The sequence below is a fragment of the Acinonyx jubatus genome, chromosome B1 (genome assembly GCF_027475565.1).
Source record: "Acinonyx jubatus isolate Ajub_Pintada_27869175 chromosome B1, VMU_Ajub_asm_v1.0, whole genome shotgun sequence".
Taxonomy (NCBI): domain Eukaryota; kingdom Metazoa; phylum Chordata; class Mammalia; order Carnivora; family Felidae; genus Acinonyx; species Acinonyx jubatus.
The window spans coordinates 142887196-142903663 of record NC_069382.1 but is presented as its reverse complement, the minus strand read 5'-3'; the positions used below and the strand labels follow the sequence as shown (position 1 = coordinate 142903663).

Sequence of the window (16468 nt, the reverse complement as noted above, 5' to 3'; positions counted from 1 at the left end):
ACACAACTCTGGTCATTACTGGAGCACACACAGGCTGGCTGTAAAATAACACCCTTTGTGTATGAACAGCTGGAGGCTTGTGTGCTTGTTGAGGATGACGACCTTGGCTCCACAGTCTGATGCCCCTTGTTCCCTAGGGATGAGGAAATGATCTATCTACTCTGTTAATTCATTAACAGCCTCTTGGACCATTAGGATTGTTACCAGAGTGCCTGAAACACAGCAGGTGGCCAGTGATCCTCGGGCCATGCACATGAGCATGAGCTGAAGACAGGAGCTCTCCTGACACACAAGCTCTTACCTGGCTCTTCTGTGACGCTGCCATGACTTTGACCACTGATTCTCCTTACGTTTAAAACAATACAGGGGCACCTGGGTGGCTCAGTCGGTTAAGCGTCCGGCTTTGGCCCAGGTCATGATCTCGTGGTTCATGAGTTCGAGCCCCGCATCGGTCTCTGTGCTGACAGCTCAGAGCCTGGAGCCTGTTTCAGATTCTGTGTCTCCCTCTCTGTCTGCCCCTCACCTGCTCATACTCTGTGTCTGTCTGTCTCTCTCTCTCTCTCTCAAAAATAAAGAAAACATTTTTAAAAATTAAATAAAAATTTATATTAAGGGACCTCCTTGTTTTTCTTCTGGGTGTCCTCCATATACTCCACACTCTATACAGAGCACAGAGAACATACCATAGCATTAGCTGTGCTTAACATCTTTAAACGTCTTCCCATTGCTCTTGGGATAAAAACTACAAATCTTTATCACAGCAGGGGAGGTCCTGCTCCGTCTCTTTAGCCTACTTTGAAGAGATGCATTTCCCTGTGTCTTGTACCTCACCCACACTGGGTCCCCTTCACTTGCTGGAACCCTGAGCTCTCTCTGGCCATAAGGACTTCAGGCAGACTCCCTATGTCAGGAATGCTCTCCTGCTCACTTCCTTAAACTCGTTAGCTTCCTCCTTGGTCAGATATCGGGAGCCCCACCCCACCACCCCCGCCACTGTTTAGGCTAGTTCCTTATTCTCTAAAGGATCCCTTTCCGTCTGAACATCTGTGTCAGTTTGTTATCAATCAGGCCTTTAGACCTGTAGTTCTCAAAGTGTGATTCCCAGACCAGTAACACGGGCACCACCCGGGAACTTCGACATGGGAATGCTCACGCCAACCCAGACCCACTGAGTCACAAGCTGGGAGTGGGTCCCTCAATCTTTAGTGTAGCAAGCCCTCCAGGTCATTCTAGTGAAGGCTCAAATCGGAGATCCGTAGCTCCAAGCAGCTCTTGTCTTTTTTTGCTCAAAATTCCATACCTCAGTTTCTAGCACAACTTCTGGCTTGTGGTGTGTTCCCAATAATTATTTGTTGAGGGAATAAAATATAGAAAATTAAAGCCTGACCTATTTTTAGAGGGAAAAAAAAAAACCTTTTACCAGTGCCACCATTTAACATATCCAGAAATTCAAGTAAATTCCGTAAGTTAATATATTTCTAGTCTTTGAATTTTGATTTTATCAGATGCCTATTGAAATATTTTCAGTGTATCTTGGACAGATGGATGATCTTACTGTTTTCTAACTGACCAAAGTGATAAAATAGGTAAACGTGGAATAAGTAAATTGGGTTGGGAATAACAGTCACATTGATATGCTTCGTGATTGTCAATGCTCATTGAAAAATATCTGATATAAGGAAAGCTTTAAAAAATGAACTTTTTTCCCATATCTGGAGGGACCTTATTCACCTTTTTTCTGACATAATAACTAATGTAGTTAGTATATCCAATTTTTCATTATGAACATTTCTGTTATTTTCATTAGGTTATCAAACCTCATAGTGGACATGTTAAAATAAATTTTTTAAAAACGATCTGCATGTAGAAAAAATTTCTCATTTTTAAAGGAGATGGTCCCAACCTTGTCTTGAACTTTTTGTCCCTGACTTATTTTATTAAAAAAAAATGTTTATTTATTTTTGAGAGAGAGAGCATGAGCAGGGGAGGGGCAGAGAGAGAGGGAGACACAGAATCTGAAGCAGGCTTCAGGCTCTGAGCTGTCAGCACAGAGCCCCATGTGGGGCTCAAACTCAGAGACTGTGATATCATGACCTGAGCCGAAGTTGGACACTCAATCGACTGAGCCACCCAGACACCCCCCTGACCTATTTTAAAATCCTGGTTCCTTAAAAAAAATGTCAGAGAGGGCTCTCTTATCCTTTATTAAAGACAAGAGTTAAGAGTTAAGTGGCTGACCTTGGCTCAGGTCAGGATCTCATAGTTTGTGAGTTTGAGCCCTGCATTGGGCTCTGTGTTGACAGCTCAGAGCCTGGAGCCTGCTTTGGATTCTGTGTCTCCCTCTCTCTCTGCCCCTCACCCACTTGCTCTCTCTCTCTCTCAAAAATAATAAGTAAACGTTAAAAAGTTAAAAAAAGACAAGAGGCCAGTGGCCTTCGGGAGAAGGGTGTCCTCTTTATAAACCCACCTGCAGGGCACGCTGGGGCAGGCAGTGTTTGATCCAGTTTCCTTGATTAGAGAAGACCCTGGCCATGGAAACTGGGCAAACATTGCCCTCTAGCTCTACTGGCCAGGTAGAAGCAGCCTGTGGAACATTGGCTCTTTGTGCTGAATTTGTGCTCAGAGGTGCAGGTGGCTGGTTCCTTTGTTTCAGCAAAGGGTGCCCGGCCAACATGCTTGGAAAGAGACACCGTGTGGAATAATGCACTTTCTGCTAAAATTTATTACATCATGCTCATTAAAATTATTTACTAAGGACAGGAATGCACACATGGCTTGTGGGCTGTGGGTAGCGCTGCAGCCCACAGAAGCGTGCATTGGGCTCCCCGAGGAGGAGACAAAGACCAAGGAATCCAGAGAATCAAATCTGATCTGCATTCTAAAACCGGATTTGAACTTTTTTCAAGTACTCTGGTTGGCGTTTACTCACCTCTCAAGTGCCCTGATTTCAGCTTAGCACCTGAAAGTACTTTGAAAGCAACCATATATATATTTTTTTGAAACTCTGCTCGCTTAGAATATTTACCATGTGAAGCAGCAGACCAGTGATGACCCCAGGCAATGAAAACGGCAACTGGAAACTTAGTCATCGGAGCGTGAAGCTGACTTATGCCAACGCCATTTACCCAGGGAAGTTTCTAAACTCAGAGAATCCTCATTCAGCAGTAAGACCTAAATGTTCCATTGCTGCTATGCTATTAATGTCACAACCTCTTATTTTATCGATCAAATGTAGCTCTCATGCAATGTGCTGAGGCCAAAATCTCCATTGAGTGGATTCTATTTCCCTATTCGTTTCCATTATTTTCACATGTTTTTGTGCAGGAAAATAAAAATCCCTAATAAGTTTGTAATTTCTGCCTTGTTCGCTGGAACAAAGCCTAGCGCAGAGCGGGAGCGGAATGATTACTCATCCAGTGACTAAATGAATGGAGGTGTCTGTCAGATTTGTGACATGTTGGATATCCTGGGTGGTCGGTGGTATTAATTTCTGACAAGTGTTTTGTACAGATTTCCCCGGGCTCTGGGATTTTGTTTATTTCAGGAGGTCAGAAGTTCTCAAACTTTAATCCTTTCCTCCTCTGAGCAGTGGTTCTTACACTTCAGTATGCATCAGAACTATCTGATTAACTGTCAAGGGGAGCCCGGGGTCTGCACTGTCAACAACTGTCTGATTGGGAGGTGGGCGGCCTGTGGACCACATTTTGAGAAGTGCTATCTTCAAGTCTGGCGTTTGTGTAAATGTAATAAAATTTTACTGGAGTTCCAGCTGATATGTAGATACCAGGGCCTGAAAGGGGTGCTGGGCTACAAAATATAAACTGTCAGTCCTCAATTTGGCCAATTCAAAATATGACATAAAATAAGGGTCTTCAGAATTGCAGACCTTTCCTTGGAAATATTCCCCCCCACCTCCGCCCCCCAAAAAAGTGGTTTCATTCTCTTCCATCAAAATACCTGAGAATCTGATTTTTTTTTTTTTTTTTAACCTCCACTACTGATACCTTGGCCCAAGGCACCATCATCCCTCCCCTGAACTTTCAGCTCCTTGATAATTTCTCTGCTTCCACTCTTATGCCCTCTTCGGCCACACTGATCCAGTCACCCAAGTGCTCAATATCCTTCAATGGCTTCTCATCGGTGGGAAAGATGAAGTCTCACAACGGCCTACGAGATCCTGCGTGCTCTGGCCCATGATGTCAGGATCCTTCGCTTCTGCTGTTCCTCCCACTTCGTTTACCCCAGCCTGGCTTCCTCCATCCATATAGGCATGCACCTGCCTCAGAGCTTGGTCTTGGCTGTCCCCTTTGCTCCCAGCCAGATACCTACACAACTGGCTTGCTCACCTCCTCCAGGCTTTTCCTCTAATGCTACTTCTCACCAAGGTTTCCCTGGACATCATATATGAAATCATAACCCCCAGCTGGCCACCTCCAGCACTCATTATTCCCTTTCCCGCTTTATTTTATTCTTCCTACCTTTCAGTGTCTAATAATATATATATTATTACTCATTTATCTTACACAGCAACTGCATCCCCCTTTGAGGAGGCCACCCCACAAGGCTAAAGGTTTTGTTTGGGCCATTGCTGAATGCTCAGGGTCCAGAATACCTGTCTTTTGGAAGCAGTTAATACATACTTGAGGAATGAATAGATGAATCCACTGTCTTTTACTTCACACCTTCTTCCCACCTCTTATATTTCATGTTTATCCTCCGTTCTGACATTAATTCCATTGTTGACCATGTTTGTTCTCTCTGCTTTCCTGTGGCCCGATCCAGCATCAATTTATACCCACCACCTCCTATCATTTGTTTGGCTTTGTTTCTCTTTCCAGTGAGACATGGGTCATGTTTCAGGGCCAATTGTGCGTGTGTGTGTGTGTGTGTGTGTGTGTGTTTCCCTGTCTTTTTTTCTCATCTGCTTTTGCTCCAACTCAGCCAGTTCAGTGCTCAGCTTTACTCTTAGAGTTTTCAAATTCCTGCTCAGTTATTCCCAAACCAATATAAGATGCTATTTGCTGTGTATAAGAAAACCACTGTGGATGTTCTATATATTGCATAACCTAACATCAAGAGGGACACAGTGAAAATGAAGTGTGTCCTAAGGAGTAAGGGAGGGAGAGAAGAGGATGGGAAGGCCTGTTTTGAGCCCCTGGACCAATTATTTGGATATCCAATTTATGAGGAGACTTAGATCCGTTAGTTAAGGCTGCTCCTGAGAATTCTGCCAACTATAGTGAAATTAGACCACTATTTATAAAATATGAGTGATTGTTCCATGAAAGGTTATGTGTTAGCAGTCTTTAGGACTAGTACTCACTGTCTGCACTGTTGATTCATATTGATTTTGTGGTTCATTCATCATGCTTAGAATGACAAAGTCCTGGGGCTTAATCCACCAATGACTGCTGAGTAGGATAACACATACAGGCATATAATTACCTGGTAATGAATGTCCTCTCATTGATGAAGATCCAGGAAGAGCACTGGTGAGCCATCATATTCAACTTTTCTCCTTTTTTGAGATCATCTGAGGATACCCTAAGACGTGAGGATAACATTAATGGTATACTCCTGTGATGCATTCATAAATTAGTTTCTGACTTAAATTGAAATGTTTTGCTTTGTGCCCGGTGAGTAAAAGTATTTGGGACAAGTTTTTTAAGTAGTGTTTCTTCTATGGGCATGAGGGTTGGGAAGGGAAGGAAAGAGAAAGATTTTTTTTTTTTTTTTTTTTTTTTTTTTTACCATGTGCCACAGATCTTATACTCTGTCTGTGAGCCACTTTCCAGATGTTATCTTACTCAATCCTCAGACCGTCCCAGCAGGGTGTAGATGTTATTACCTCTATTTCCAACACTTGGTAAGTAATGGGACACATAATTTGAAACAAAGTCTGAATCTTGAAGGCCTCTAATTTTTTTTCTTTTCACCAACATTTTTTTTTGCATTTTGGAAAGGTTATACAAATTCCAATCTTTCATTTTCTATTAGTTGGCCCATTCCAAGATTCTTTTCAAAGATATATTTTTTTTTTCTAAGAGAATTACTATTGAGGATAAGTGAGATGCCCTCCAAAATTTCAATTGTTAGAAAGTAGGCTCAGTTCAGCGTTTTAACTATAACACATTTTGAGTGAGTTTCTAAATGGCATCCTGTAAACCACCTTTTCATGACTTTTCACAAAGTGACTTGCTTGACAACAAGTAATAATGTCTTGTTTTCTCTGCTCTTGTCCCCACTTGACCTTTATAAGTTTTAAGATGTTTACGTGTTTTCCTGTTTTTGTTATCCATATGTGCTTCTGAGAAAAATTCATTTTATCTCTCATGATATATTTCTCATTTGAAATTGAAAATTATATTCTTCATGTTCTTAGGGAAAATAGTAAAGGAAGAGGAATGTATAATTTAATTTTAACAATCTCTGAATAAAGATGATAAAGAGGGCATATGAAGAAATACTAGATGGGCCAGAAGTATATAACTTCACTTCCAGTCTTCCCCTTGGTAATCAACTTGAGAGATTGACAACTATGGAATGGAGAGATAGGGAGAGAGAAAGGCCAACAGGATAGAGAGATATTTCTAAGAAAGTATAATACACACCGCAATGTTGGCCCGTGTTAAATGCAAATGATTTGCAAATTTGTAAGTGAAACCCCGGGTCAAAATTGTGCTGATGATCACTTTACAGTTGATGGCTGTATTAGCTATGCTCCTGGTAATGAATGTATCCGGTATGGTTAAATTTGGCATAACTCTTGTCAGGAATTCTACTTCTGAATTTTTAGTATTTGATTTGGAATGCACTCTAAGGATTTTTTTCATTTTTCGATTTATCCACAGTTCTGGTACTACCAGGTTTTAGTGATTCAAAAGTTATGTTCCTGCTCGCTCTATAAATGCACAGGTGTGCTTGGGGTGTTTGAAACTGCTGTTTTTTTGGTTCGGATCTTACTTTTTATTGAGAAGTATAAAAAAGAAAAAAAAAAAAAAGAAGAAGCTACATGAGGAACTTTGACCGTCTGGAATAATAGTTTCTGAAGCCTTGCTGGTTTTACAGTTTCTAGTAAAATTTTCAGAAATTTATGAAAAAAATTTAGATGTCTTGCTCTTATTACATTTTTCAAGGAAATTTCCAGAAACTTGTGGAAAAAAAATTTCAGTCAGTTTTAAAGTTCTGCTTACTTGACAGCTCAGTGTTATTCTCTTTAAGAAGATACTAAAGTCCCAAAGGCTTCTATAATCCCCCCGCCCCACCAAAAGCATTTTATAATCATTGAAATCATTTTGGCAACATGGGAAGACAAGATAGTTAAAGTAGAAAAGAAATCCTGGATCAATGTTTGGAGATGTGCAGAAAAGACAAAAATGCACCAAGTAAACTAAAAAACTACAGAATCAGTGGTCCAAGGCAAGGGAGGATTGGCCAGTTTGGTAAGTCTGTTTTTGGAGTATTTCTAGAATGAGTTCTCTCCTATATGGTTCTGCGCAAGGGAATACATTTCTTCTATTACAGCCACTCAACCCAAATTGACTGAACTGTGCCCCAGTCCTGCAAACACAATTTTAAGTTTCCAGGCATCTAAAATCAAGCTCTGACTCGCAAGTGTTGATTAAGTGTGATGTAACATCCTTCAAGTTTCCTTCAGGCTTTGGAAACCGTGGTCAGATGTGAATAACATCCTCCTTTATGTCTTCATCTAAATGGCATTTGGGTGTGACCAGAGATTTTAAGTATAATGTTTTCCAGTCATTCCATTTTGCAGAAATTACATATTTAATTACTATTGCTTCAAGCTTATAGAATCATAGGGGATATAGCCAGGATAAAAGGCTAGGCTAGAGAGAAAAGTTCAATTTTTATTAAAAAAAAAAAAAAAAAAAGAAGGGTAGGGACTTCCTCCTTTTACTTCCAAATTAGCTTAATTTGGTTGGAGTAAGGTGTTTGGAAGGTATTTCATATCATCTTTCTCCAGGATAATAGCAATCCTCCCACCCACTGCCCAAAACAAAGAAAAAAGAAAAAAAGAAAAGAAAAGAAGAAAAAAAAAGGAAAGCTATGTTCACAAATTCTCTGATGCATTATAGCACATTATTTGAAAATATATAATCTATTTGAAAGCTATGAGCACATCTCACTGGGAACATTGTAATAGTCTCTAAGCTGAACGCCCCTTTATGTTTTTACTATCTGGACCATCATGTCATCTTCTTGTTCACAAACTTTCCTGGGATTTCATTCTTAGCAAATACAGTCCAGGTCTCCTAACCTGACATTCAGGTTTTCTGCAATTCCACCAAAACATCTACTCTTCTAAACTTAAAATTGAAGATTTTCTCAAACACCAGGCCTACTGGTCCAATGGCTCTCAAGCCATTGAGTCTCTTGTCACCAGTTAGTTACCTCACACGAGAGGGCCCTCATCACCACAGGTTGATGTTCAGATTTCCGTTTCTTCCTAGTCTCTGCTCAAGTGGGACTTATCAAGTCTCTCCATAGTCTCTTATCTGCACTGCTCTGATGCCATTTTCTGCTTTTCACCTTGTATCATTGCTCTTGATTTATACCTTTTCTACTCCTATCTTCTTGCTGAAAGAACAGTGTTCCTCCAGTTGGGGATGTCATCTTCTTTGACAGCTCATCATTGGAAGGGGGGGTCTCTTGGAGGACTTGTGATGAAAGGGACAGAAGCTTAGCCATCAGGCAAATCAACTCTATAAGTCAGAAGTTACATGGGTATTTTAGGCTGCCTTGCGAGAAAGATACAGCACATTCCAGGAGCCCAACAGATCCCAGTTACTCATTCGTAGGATTTGGTCTGGGCTGTTTCGTTATATAGCCCTTGCTCTTGCTTCTAAAACCTGAGTTTTGCCTCTAGATGCTATCATTTGAATCACCCACAAAAAAGGTTATTGTTGCTCCCTACTGAGAATCCCCTAGTGGTAACCTCATCGTCCAAACACTGTCTTCTCCTGGATATCTATTATTTACCATTTATTCTTTTAATTTACCCCTCCCTTCACCTCTCCTCCCATGTTCCAATGGCCTGTATCTTAACAAATGGTTCCTTTTCTCTCTGAGCAGCATTTGACAAGGTTGATTGTTTCCTGCTTTTGAACTCCCCCCCCCCTTTTTTTTTCTTGAGGCTTTTGAGACAACAAACTTGCCTTGTTTCTTTGCTATTTCACGGGACTCCACATTTTAGTCTCTTGTCCAGACTCCTCTGCACAATCACAGAATGCTGGTTAGTTCTACTAGCCTATCCTCGGCCGTGTCCTCTTCTCTGTCTACTTTCTTCCAGATAATCGAATCCGTCTCTAACCCAACTTCCCTGCTGAGCTCCAGACCCATGTCACTACCTACTTAATCTGTGCTTGGAAGTCTAGAAGATATCTCCATGCAAATGGCCCAGACAGGACCATGGACTTTCTTCAGTCTCCAGAATTCCCTCCCTGACAATTCTTTCCCATCTACCCAATTTGGCACCATAACTAAGACTCAGTTTTATCTTTTCCTCTTTCATTAGAACGAGATTCTAATTCAAAAGTAAATCCTACTAATTGTACCTCCAACATATCACCTGAACTCAAAAGCTTCTATTTCCAATGCTACCACCCTGAGTCAAGCCATCATCATCATCACCACCTTAACTCCTGAATTTCTGCATCAGCCTCATGGCTAGTTTCCCAGCATCCACCAGTGACTAGTCTTCCATTCTCCACACAGAAGCTAGGATGATAGTTTTATTTATTGTATTTATTTCTTATTTATTTTTATTTTATTTATTCTTTTTAAAGACTGAAATAAATCTCATCATCTGATGATTAAAAACTTGCAATGACTTCCAAGAATGAGATAGAATAAAATATAGCTTCCTTACGATTACCCACAGCATCCCATCAATCTCTTCAGTGTTCATTCCCTTCATTACTTTCCTCATTGATTACCTTTTGTCTACATTGGCCTTTTTGCTGATTTTCCATCAGTCCCTAAGCTCATTCCAGTCTTGGGGATTTATATTTGCTACTCCTCCTACTTAGAACACCCTGCTCTTAGACTTCCACATCTGTTTTCCATCATGCTGATCGTGGGCCAAGTTTATCTCTTCATTCAGAGGCTTTCCCTAAGCAATTCTCAGTCAGCCACTACCACATGATTTCCATTTAGGTATGTAACAGTAATTGAAAGGATCTTATTTATTTACTTATCTGTCTTCCCCAACCACAACATGAACTTCTTTGGATCAGGGCTTTTTGTATTTATCTATATACATCCAGCTCTTAGAATTTTGCCTGGAACATGCAAGGAATTCAATTCATATTTGCTGAGTGACTGACTAAATGTAGAATTGCAGATATGGCCTGAGTAATTGGTATTTGTAAATCTTTCTTGACCTCAAAGTTAACATGATAGCTTTGCTGAGATTAGAAGTTGGGTATATATTGAACTGAAGAATCACAAGTGGAAGTTTCTTACAATCACAAAGTGACATTGACAGTGATGGGCTGAAAATCACTGCAGGAACTTTCTGGTTGGCTTCCTATTTGTATTTATACGAAAATAGCTAAGGTGTCATTAAAGATACCAAACAATTGCTGTGGAATTATATTGTCAAACTGGTGAGCTATGCTAAAGCCAATCAGAAGAGTTCAGGTGTGATTAAAGGATTTCAAAAGCACTTACATTATTCTCTGACCTTAGGAAGGAAGACAATTAAATGGAATTTATGGGGGAAAAAAAACAGGATAAGATTTTTTGTTCATTCGCAATATATGCTAATTAAATAGGAATCATATTGGCCATATCTGAATCTAAAAATTGGCTCAACAAAATATTCAAACAGTCTAAATACCCGAAAGGTAAAAGTCTCATTTTATTATTAATTGCCAAGGTGAGAAATAGATCTGTGAATTCAAACAGTTTCCCCTCTCCAATCCCATTAACTATGACTCATAGTAATTTAAAACCTGGTAGGACATTTGTGAATATCTCCTAAATTATAGAGACTGGGTAGATTTAAGGATCTGAGCTAGTTATCTCAAAAACCTTAAGAGCAAGATAAGAGAGGTCATGATTAGCAGAGATGAGGATTTATGAAAAAAGGAAAAATGATAATTCTAGAAGCTTAGAGGTCTCATGTTGGACATTCACAATTTGCTTGGTAGGACATAATAAACTATGCCTTGAGGAGGAAGGTAGTTGTTACAAATCTACGTACTTTACTGGGAGAGTGAATCACACAAGCTGTCTGGTCCTCGGGCCAGAGTTTATTGATTTTGTGTATGAAATAAGATTATTATTGAATAAGTTTGGTTATTTATTTTTTCATTTTGTCCAGATAGGATGGAGCTCATGAGACAGGAAATTAGGTCAGCAATCAAGTCCTAGAGAAATAAACAGTCCTGGAAATACTAGATGGGTCTAAGCTCAGATGGGCCTAGGTGGCTCGACAGGGAAGGGCAGAGACTGAGAAAGCAAAGCAAAGCAGACAAGCAAGGTCTAAGCAAGCAGACAAGATCAGGAGCCTGAGAAGGCAGGATCAGACAGCACCAGCTCGCAGGCCACAGTGAGACCTGGGAGCATCAGAGAGCACCTGTGCTTTGCCTCCACCTGCTCTGTATCCTGCCTGTATCCTGCCTGTATCCCGCCTAGACGTGTGCTTGCCTGAATTGGCCAGGTACCAGAAGGAGGCCAGAGGATGGGAGGTGAATCCCAGCCCCAATGAACTCAAATGGGCCAGTCACTTAAAGTACCTTCCTGTGACCTATCATGGATTAAATGGCCACTTGTTTAACAAGTGGAAAATTTGATTCACTCCTTTGTATAGTAAACAAATATTTCAGGAGTTCCCTCTCTGGGCTTGCCCCTGTGCTAGGCACAGGAAGCGTAGCCTACATCTGTGTCTGTAGCCCCTTATTCCTGGGATCACTGGTGCATGAGGTGCCGAACAGTCAGAATTTTACAATGAACTAAAAGAATATAGGCGCTAACTTCCCAACATTCCCCAGCCAAAGGATATTTTTCCTGCCTCTGAAATTACACAGCAAAATATCTGCAGCTTTCTAATTACTGCTTTCTCTAACTAAATTTTACTTTAGTTAATTTGACTATTCCTTTAGAACAAGATTATGGATTATTTCGTTTTTGTACCTTCTAGAGTGAGTGTATATATGCAAATATGTAGGTAAAAACATATATAAAAGAATGAACATATGCAATATATAGGGAGGCATATTAAAATATTAACTATAAAGCTGTAAGCTATGAGCTCATGAATGATAATTATTTTCTTTTTGATTTCATATGTTCTTTCTAAATCATATACAAGGAACATATCTTACATAACAACACCATAAAAGTTACTAAGGAAAAAAAAAGAATGGAAAGTAACACATTGGAATAGCAAATGTGTATTTAAATTATGAAGTAAGATTATATTCAGCGCAGTAAACATGAAGGTTTTTTTTTTTTTTTTAATCATTGTTTTGGCCGGAAAAAGCAATGGAAAGTTACAAATATGTATTCAGTTCCAAAATAAAGTTTTTTCTCTAAACTCTGACCAGGAACCTTAAAGTTCAGAAGAACAGATCTATATACAATTACATGACTTCAAGGAAATGAGAAAAAAAATCTATAATTCTATCCATTATCCAGTTCTTAGTAAAACAGTACAAGAGTCCAGAGAAGTGTGGTTTCTGGGAAATATCCGGCTCTATCTTGCTAAAGAATTTGCCTCATTTGCAAAGATGGCAAAAGTGAGAAGCTGACATATAAAAACTATCACTTTATTAAGTGATATTTATTACAGTTAAGAAATGCTTGTTTTGAGATGCATAACAATGTATCATAATGCTTGAATATGAGACGGGACTCAGCAGGGTATGGATCAAACACCCAGGCTTCTATGCCATTCCTGTCAGTCCCAGTGGAATCTCATTTGAAATGCCAACCTTTAATATTCTATTCCATATTGACAGGACATTAATGCACTGCCTTGACTGTCCCCAGAGCTCCCTCAAGGCACAGGAACTGTAACAGAAGCACATGGGTTTTCAGCCACTTCGGGACTCAAGGCATCTTGCCACCACTCGGTCTGGAGGGCAGCTGCTCAGTCTGCCAGAGGCATGTTCTGGAACTGCTGCTGTGGTACCACTCAAGGATTCTCTGCTTCATCTAGTTTCCAAGAGGAAATTCTAAGCTTGACTTCACAGGGACGGTGAATCATTGTTCTTGTGCTTATTTGTGTGTTGGCTGCAGAGCGAGCACTTTCTGCTCTTGAGCCCCATTTACTGGGCTCTGGGATGGTGACGGGGAAGGTGATTAAGATGACACCGTCATCACTTAAAAGGGAGACATCGTCACGTTCCACTACGGAAAGCAGTGGCATTAGTCTGCAATTTGAAATGATGTTATGGGGGTGCCTGCGTGGCGCAGTCGGTTAAGCGTCCGACTTCAGCCAGGTCACGATCTCGCGGTCCGTGAGTTCGAGCCCCGCGTCAGGCTCCGGGCTGATGGCTCAGAGCCTGGAGCTTGTTTCCGATTCTGGGTCTCCCTCTGTCTCTGCCCCTCCCCTGTTCATGCTCTGTCTCCCTCTGTCCCAAAAATAAATAAACGTTGAAAAAAAAATTTTTTTGAAATGATGTTATGAAGTGATATAATCACTGTATCTGATAGCTTTGAAAGACACAGATGAATTTCTGCCACAAAACCCAACCCTCTCTAACACTAGACCTTAGGGCAAAGAGAGAATATTCAGAAGTTCTTTCTCAGAGGTTGTATCTTTGATTGATCTATATTTGAAAAAAAAATTTTAATCTAAACTTTAAAAAAATCATAATTCCAGTTAGCTAACATACAGTGTAGTATTAGTTTCCGGTGTATAATATAGTGATTCACCACTTCTATACATCACCCAGGGCTCATCATGACAAGTGCTCTCCTTCATCCCCACCACCGATTCCCCCATCCCACCATCCCCCACCCCTCTGGTCACCATCAGTTTGTCCTCTGTAGTTAAGAGTCTGTTTCTTGGTTTCTCCCTCTATTTTTTTTTTCCTTTGCTCATTTGTTTTGTTTCTTAAATTCCACATATGACTGAAATCACATGGTATTTGTCTTTCTCTGATGGACTTATTTTATTTAGCATTATACCCTCTAGTTCCATCCATGTCATTGCAAATGGCAAGATAAAAATGTAAACATTTATCTTATTTATTTTTAATGTTTTTTAATGTTTATTTTTTTGAGAGAGAGAGAGAGAGAGAGAGGAAGAGAGAGAGAGAGAGAGCAAGCTGAGGAGGGGCAGAGAGAGAGAAAGAATCCCAAGCAAGCTCCACACAGTCAGCATGGAGTCCAACATGGGGCTCGATCCCATGAATCATGAGATCATGACCTACACCGAAACCAAGAGTCAGATGCTTAACCGAATGAACCACCCAGGCATCCCCCAAATCTAAACTTTTATAGGAAGCTCCTGTATCTCTAAAAATCCTAAATTCCCTACCTTCAATGAATCTGTACAAGTAAATTGACTATTAGGACTAGATTTCCATTTCAGTGAAAAGTATAGGGTGCTTCTTATTTTAGGAAAAGTGAAAACAAGTATCAAATATGAAACTTTGAATTACATGCTAAAAAATATTACATATGTGTTACACTATCTTCCATATAATTGGGAAAGCTCATTTTTTCTTAGTCATTGCTGGTTATTTCTCTCTCTCTCGATGGACCAATACATTTAATAGTATATCTTAAAATGTTATTCATATTGGAGATAGTAGAGGAACATATGTACACTAAAATAGAGTTTAACTAGGAAGACTTAATCTAGTTATGTGGTTAGATAAATTAATCTCATATTAATCTCAAGTACAGTTAAGTAGATTTATCTCAGTTGGGGTTACTGTTTGTTTAAACATACAACATTACAAAATGTTAAATCAAATAATTTGGTTTAAGAAGTTCCAACCATATCTATTTGGCATAAAGTTATATTCTAAATAGGTTAGAATATTTTATAAGCTTTTAGCTATAAACACTAACACAATTAAGACCCAGAGGACAATAACATAGTAAAGCTCAGTTTGGTTGGCTTTAGAATTCTAGCGAATATCCAATTATAAGTACATTGGAGAATCTCAAATCTGCAGTTTGAAACAAGAATCCATCAAAACAATGATGATATTAAGCTGGGATCAACTGCAAACCATTTAAATGTATATTAATGTAATGAAAATATAAAATGTCATCAATGAAAATACGTTGCTAGTTGCAACTTCTAAGTTTGTTCCCTTCTTGAAATTACCAACATTAATATAAAACTAACAGCAACATTAACAAAAGTGCCCTTTAAATAAAATTTCATAAAGGTCACTTCCCTGTAATTTAAGTTCAGAGGTGAAGACCAACAAACACAGGTATTGTTCTTGTGTGCTTCTCGTCCATAAACACAAATGAAAGTCTATATCACTTCAATACAAACAATCCAATATGGGTGCTACCATGGTCTATTTTATCAAAGTCATTCAAGGGTTATCTGTCTTATAAAACTAAATGTCACAGGTTGCACAATCTGGGGTTGTGTGTAAGTCTCCTACTGCAAAATTATATTTTCTGCTTAGAAATAACAGTTAAAATGAACGTGACTTTTCCAAAGCAAAAGTGATTGAGTAGCAGATAATTTTGAATTTGCCACTATGTACACTATTTGAAAAGGAGCAAGAAGCCAGATGATTTCATTGCTGTAACTCTTTGCCCACTGGCCATCCGCTCATGTGTCCTAGACCCATTCTCTGGAAACCAGTTAAGCTTTACCACCTCCACACTGTCTGGTCTCCCCAGCTTAGCTCACCCTCCCTGATCTGGCCCTTTTGGCAGAGCTGCTAATTTCTTAATCCTAACTGGAGGTACCACTTATAGGATGCTTGCTAAGTGTTTAATTCCCATCAAAGCCCCATTGGCATATCCTGTTATGGGGCTTGTTTTACAGGTGACAAACTGAGGCTTGGCTAGGTTAAGTAACTTGCTACGGGACAAACTAATAAGTGGCAAAGCCAGGATTTGAACTTATGGCTCTCCTGCTTCAGAACTTGTATCCTTAACTCATGGGCTCCCATTTAATTATGCTTATTCATTCATTCATTGTTTGGTGAACTCTTAAATTGCAGCAGAAATCGTTTTCAAGTTTTGGAGGGATATATCTCTGTAGCTCTGTAGTTTCTGAGCGGAAAGTTTAGCGGAACCCTCACTTAAAAGGACCTTTCAAGTCCGCTGATTCAAGAGAAAGGGGGATGTGAGGGTTAAGTGCAATTCCAGATAAAGCGCTCTTTGAGCTATTTCCCTTGAGGAAAGGGAGAAGGGCTTCAGTGGCCACACTTAAGTTCCTGCCTTTCCCTCCTCCCCACATGCTTACCTGCGTCAGGAAAGGGTATTCTGAAAACAATCAAAAAGGAAAAGCAAT

At 39.8% G+C, this 16468-nt stretch overlaps 1 protein-coding gene across 4 annotated transcripts in view; it reads right to left on the bottom strand.

Annotated features, from left to right (window-relative positions):
- The window catches only part of RASSF6 (Ras association domain family member 6), a 49181-nt gene that overhangs the window by 32252 nt on the left and 461 nt on the right, over positions 1-16468 (bottom strand). For 3 of the 4 annotated variants that reach the window (XM_015080202.3, XM_053217255.1, XM_027058194.2), the window contains exon 2: positions 5446-5544. The exons of the other annotated variant lie outside the window; for it this stretch is intronic. In XM_015080202.3, coding sequence (XP_014935688.2) covers positions 5446-5544 — 99 coding nt within the window. The remainder of the gene's footprint in view (positions 1-5445; positions 5545-16468) is intronic. 4 annotated transcript variants of the gene reach the window in all.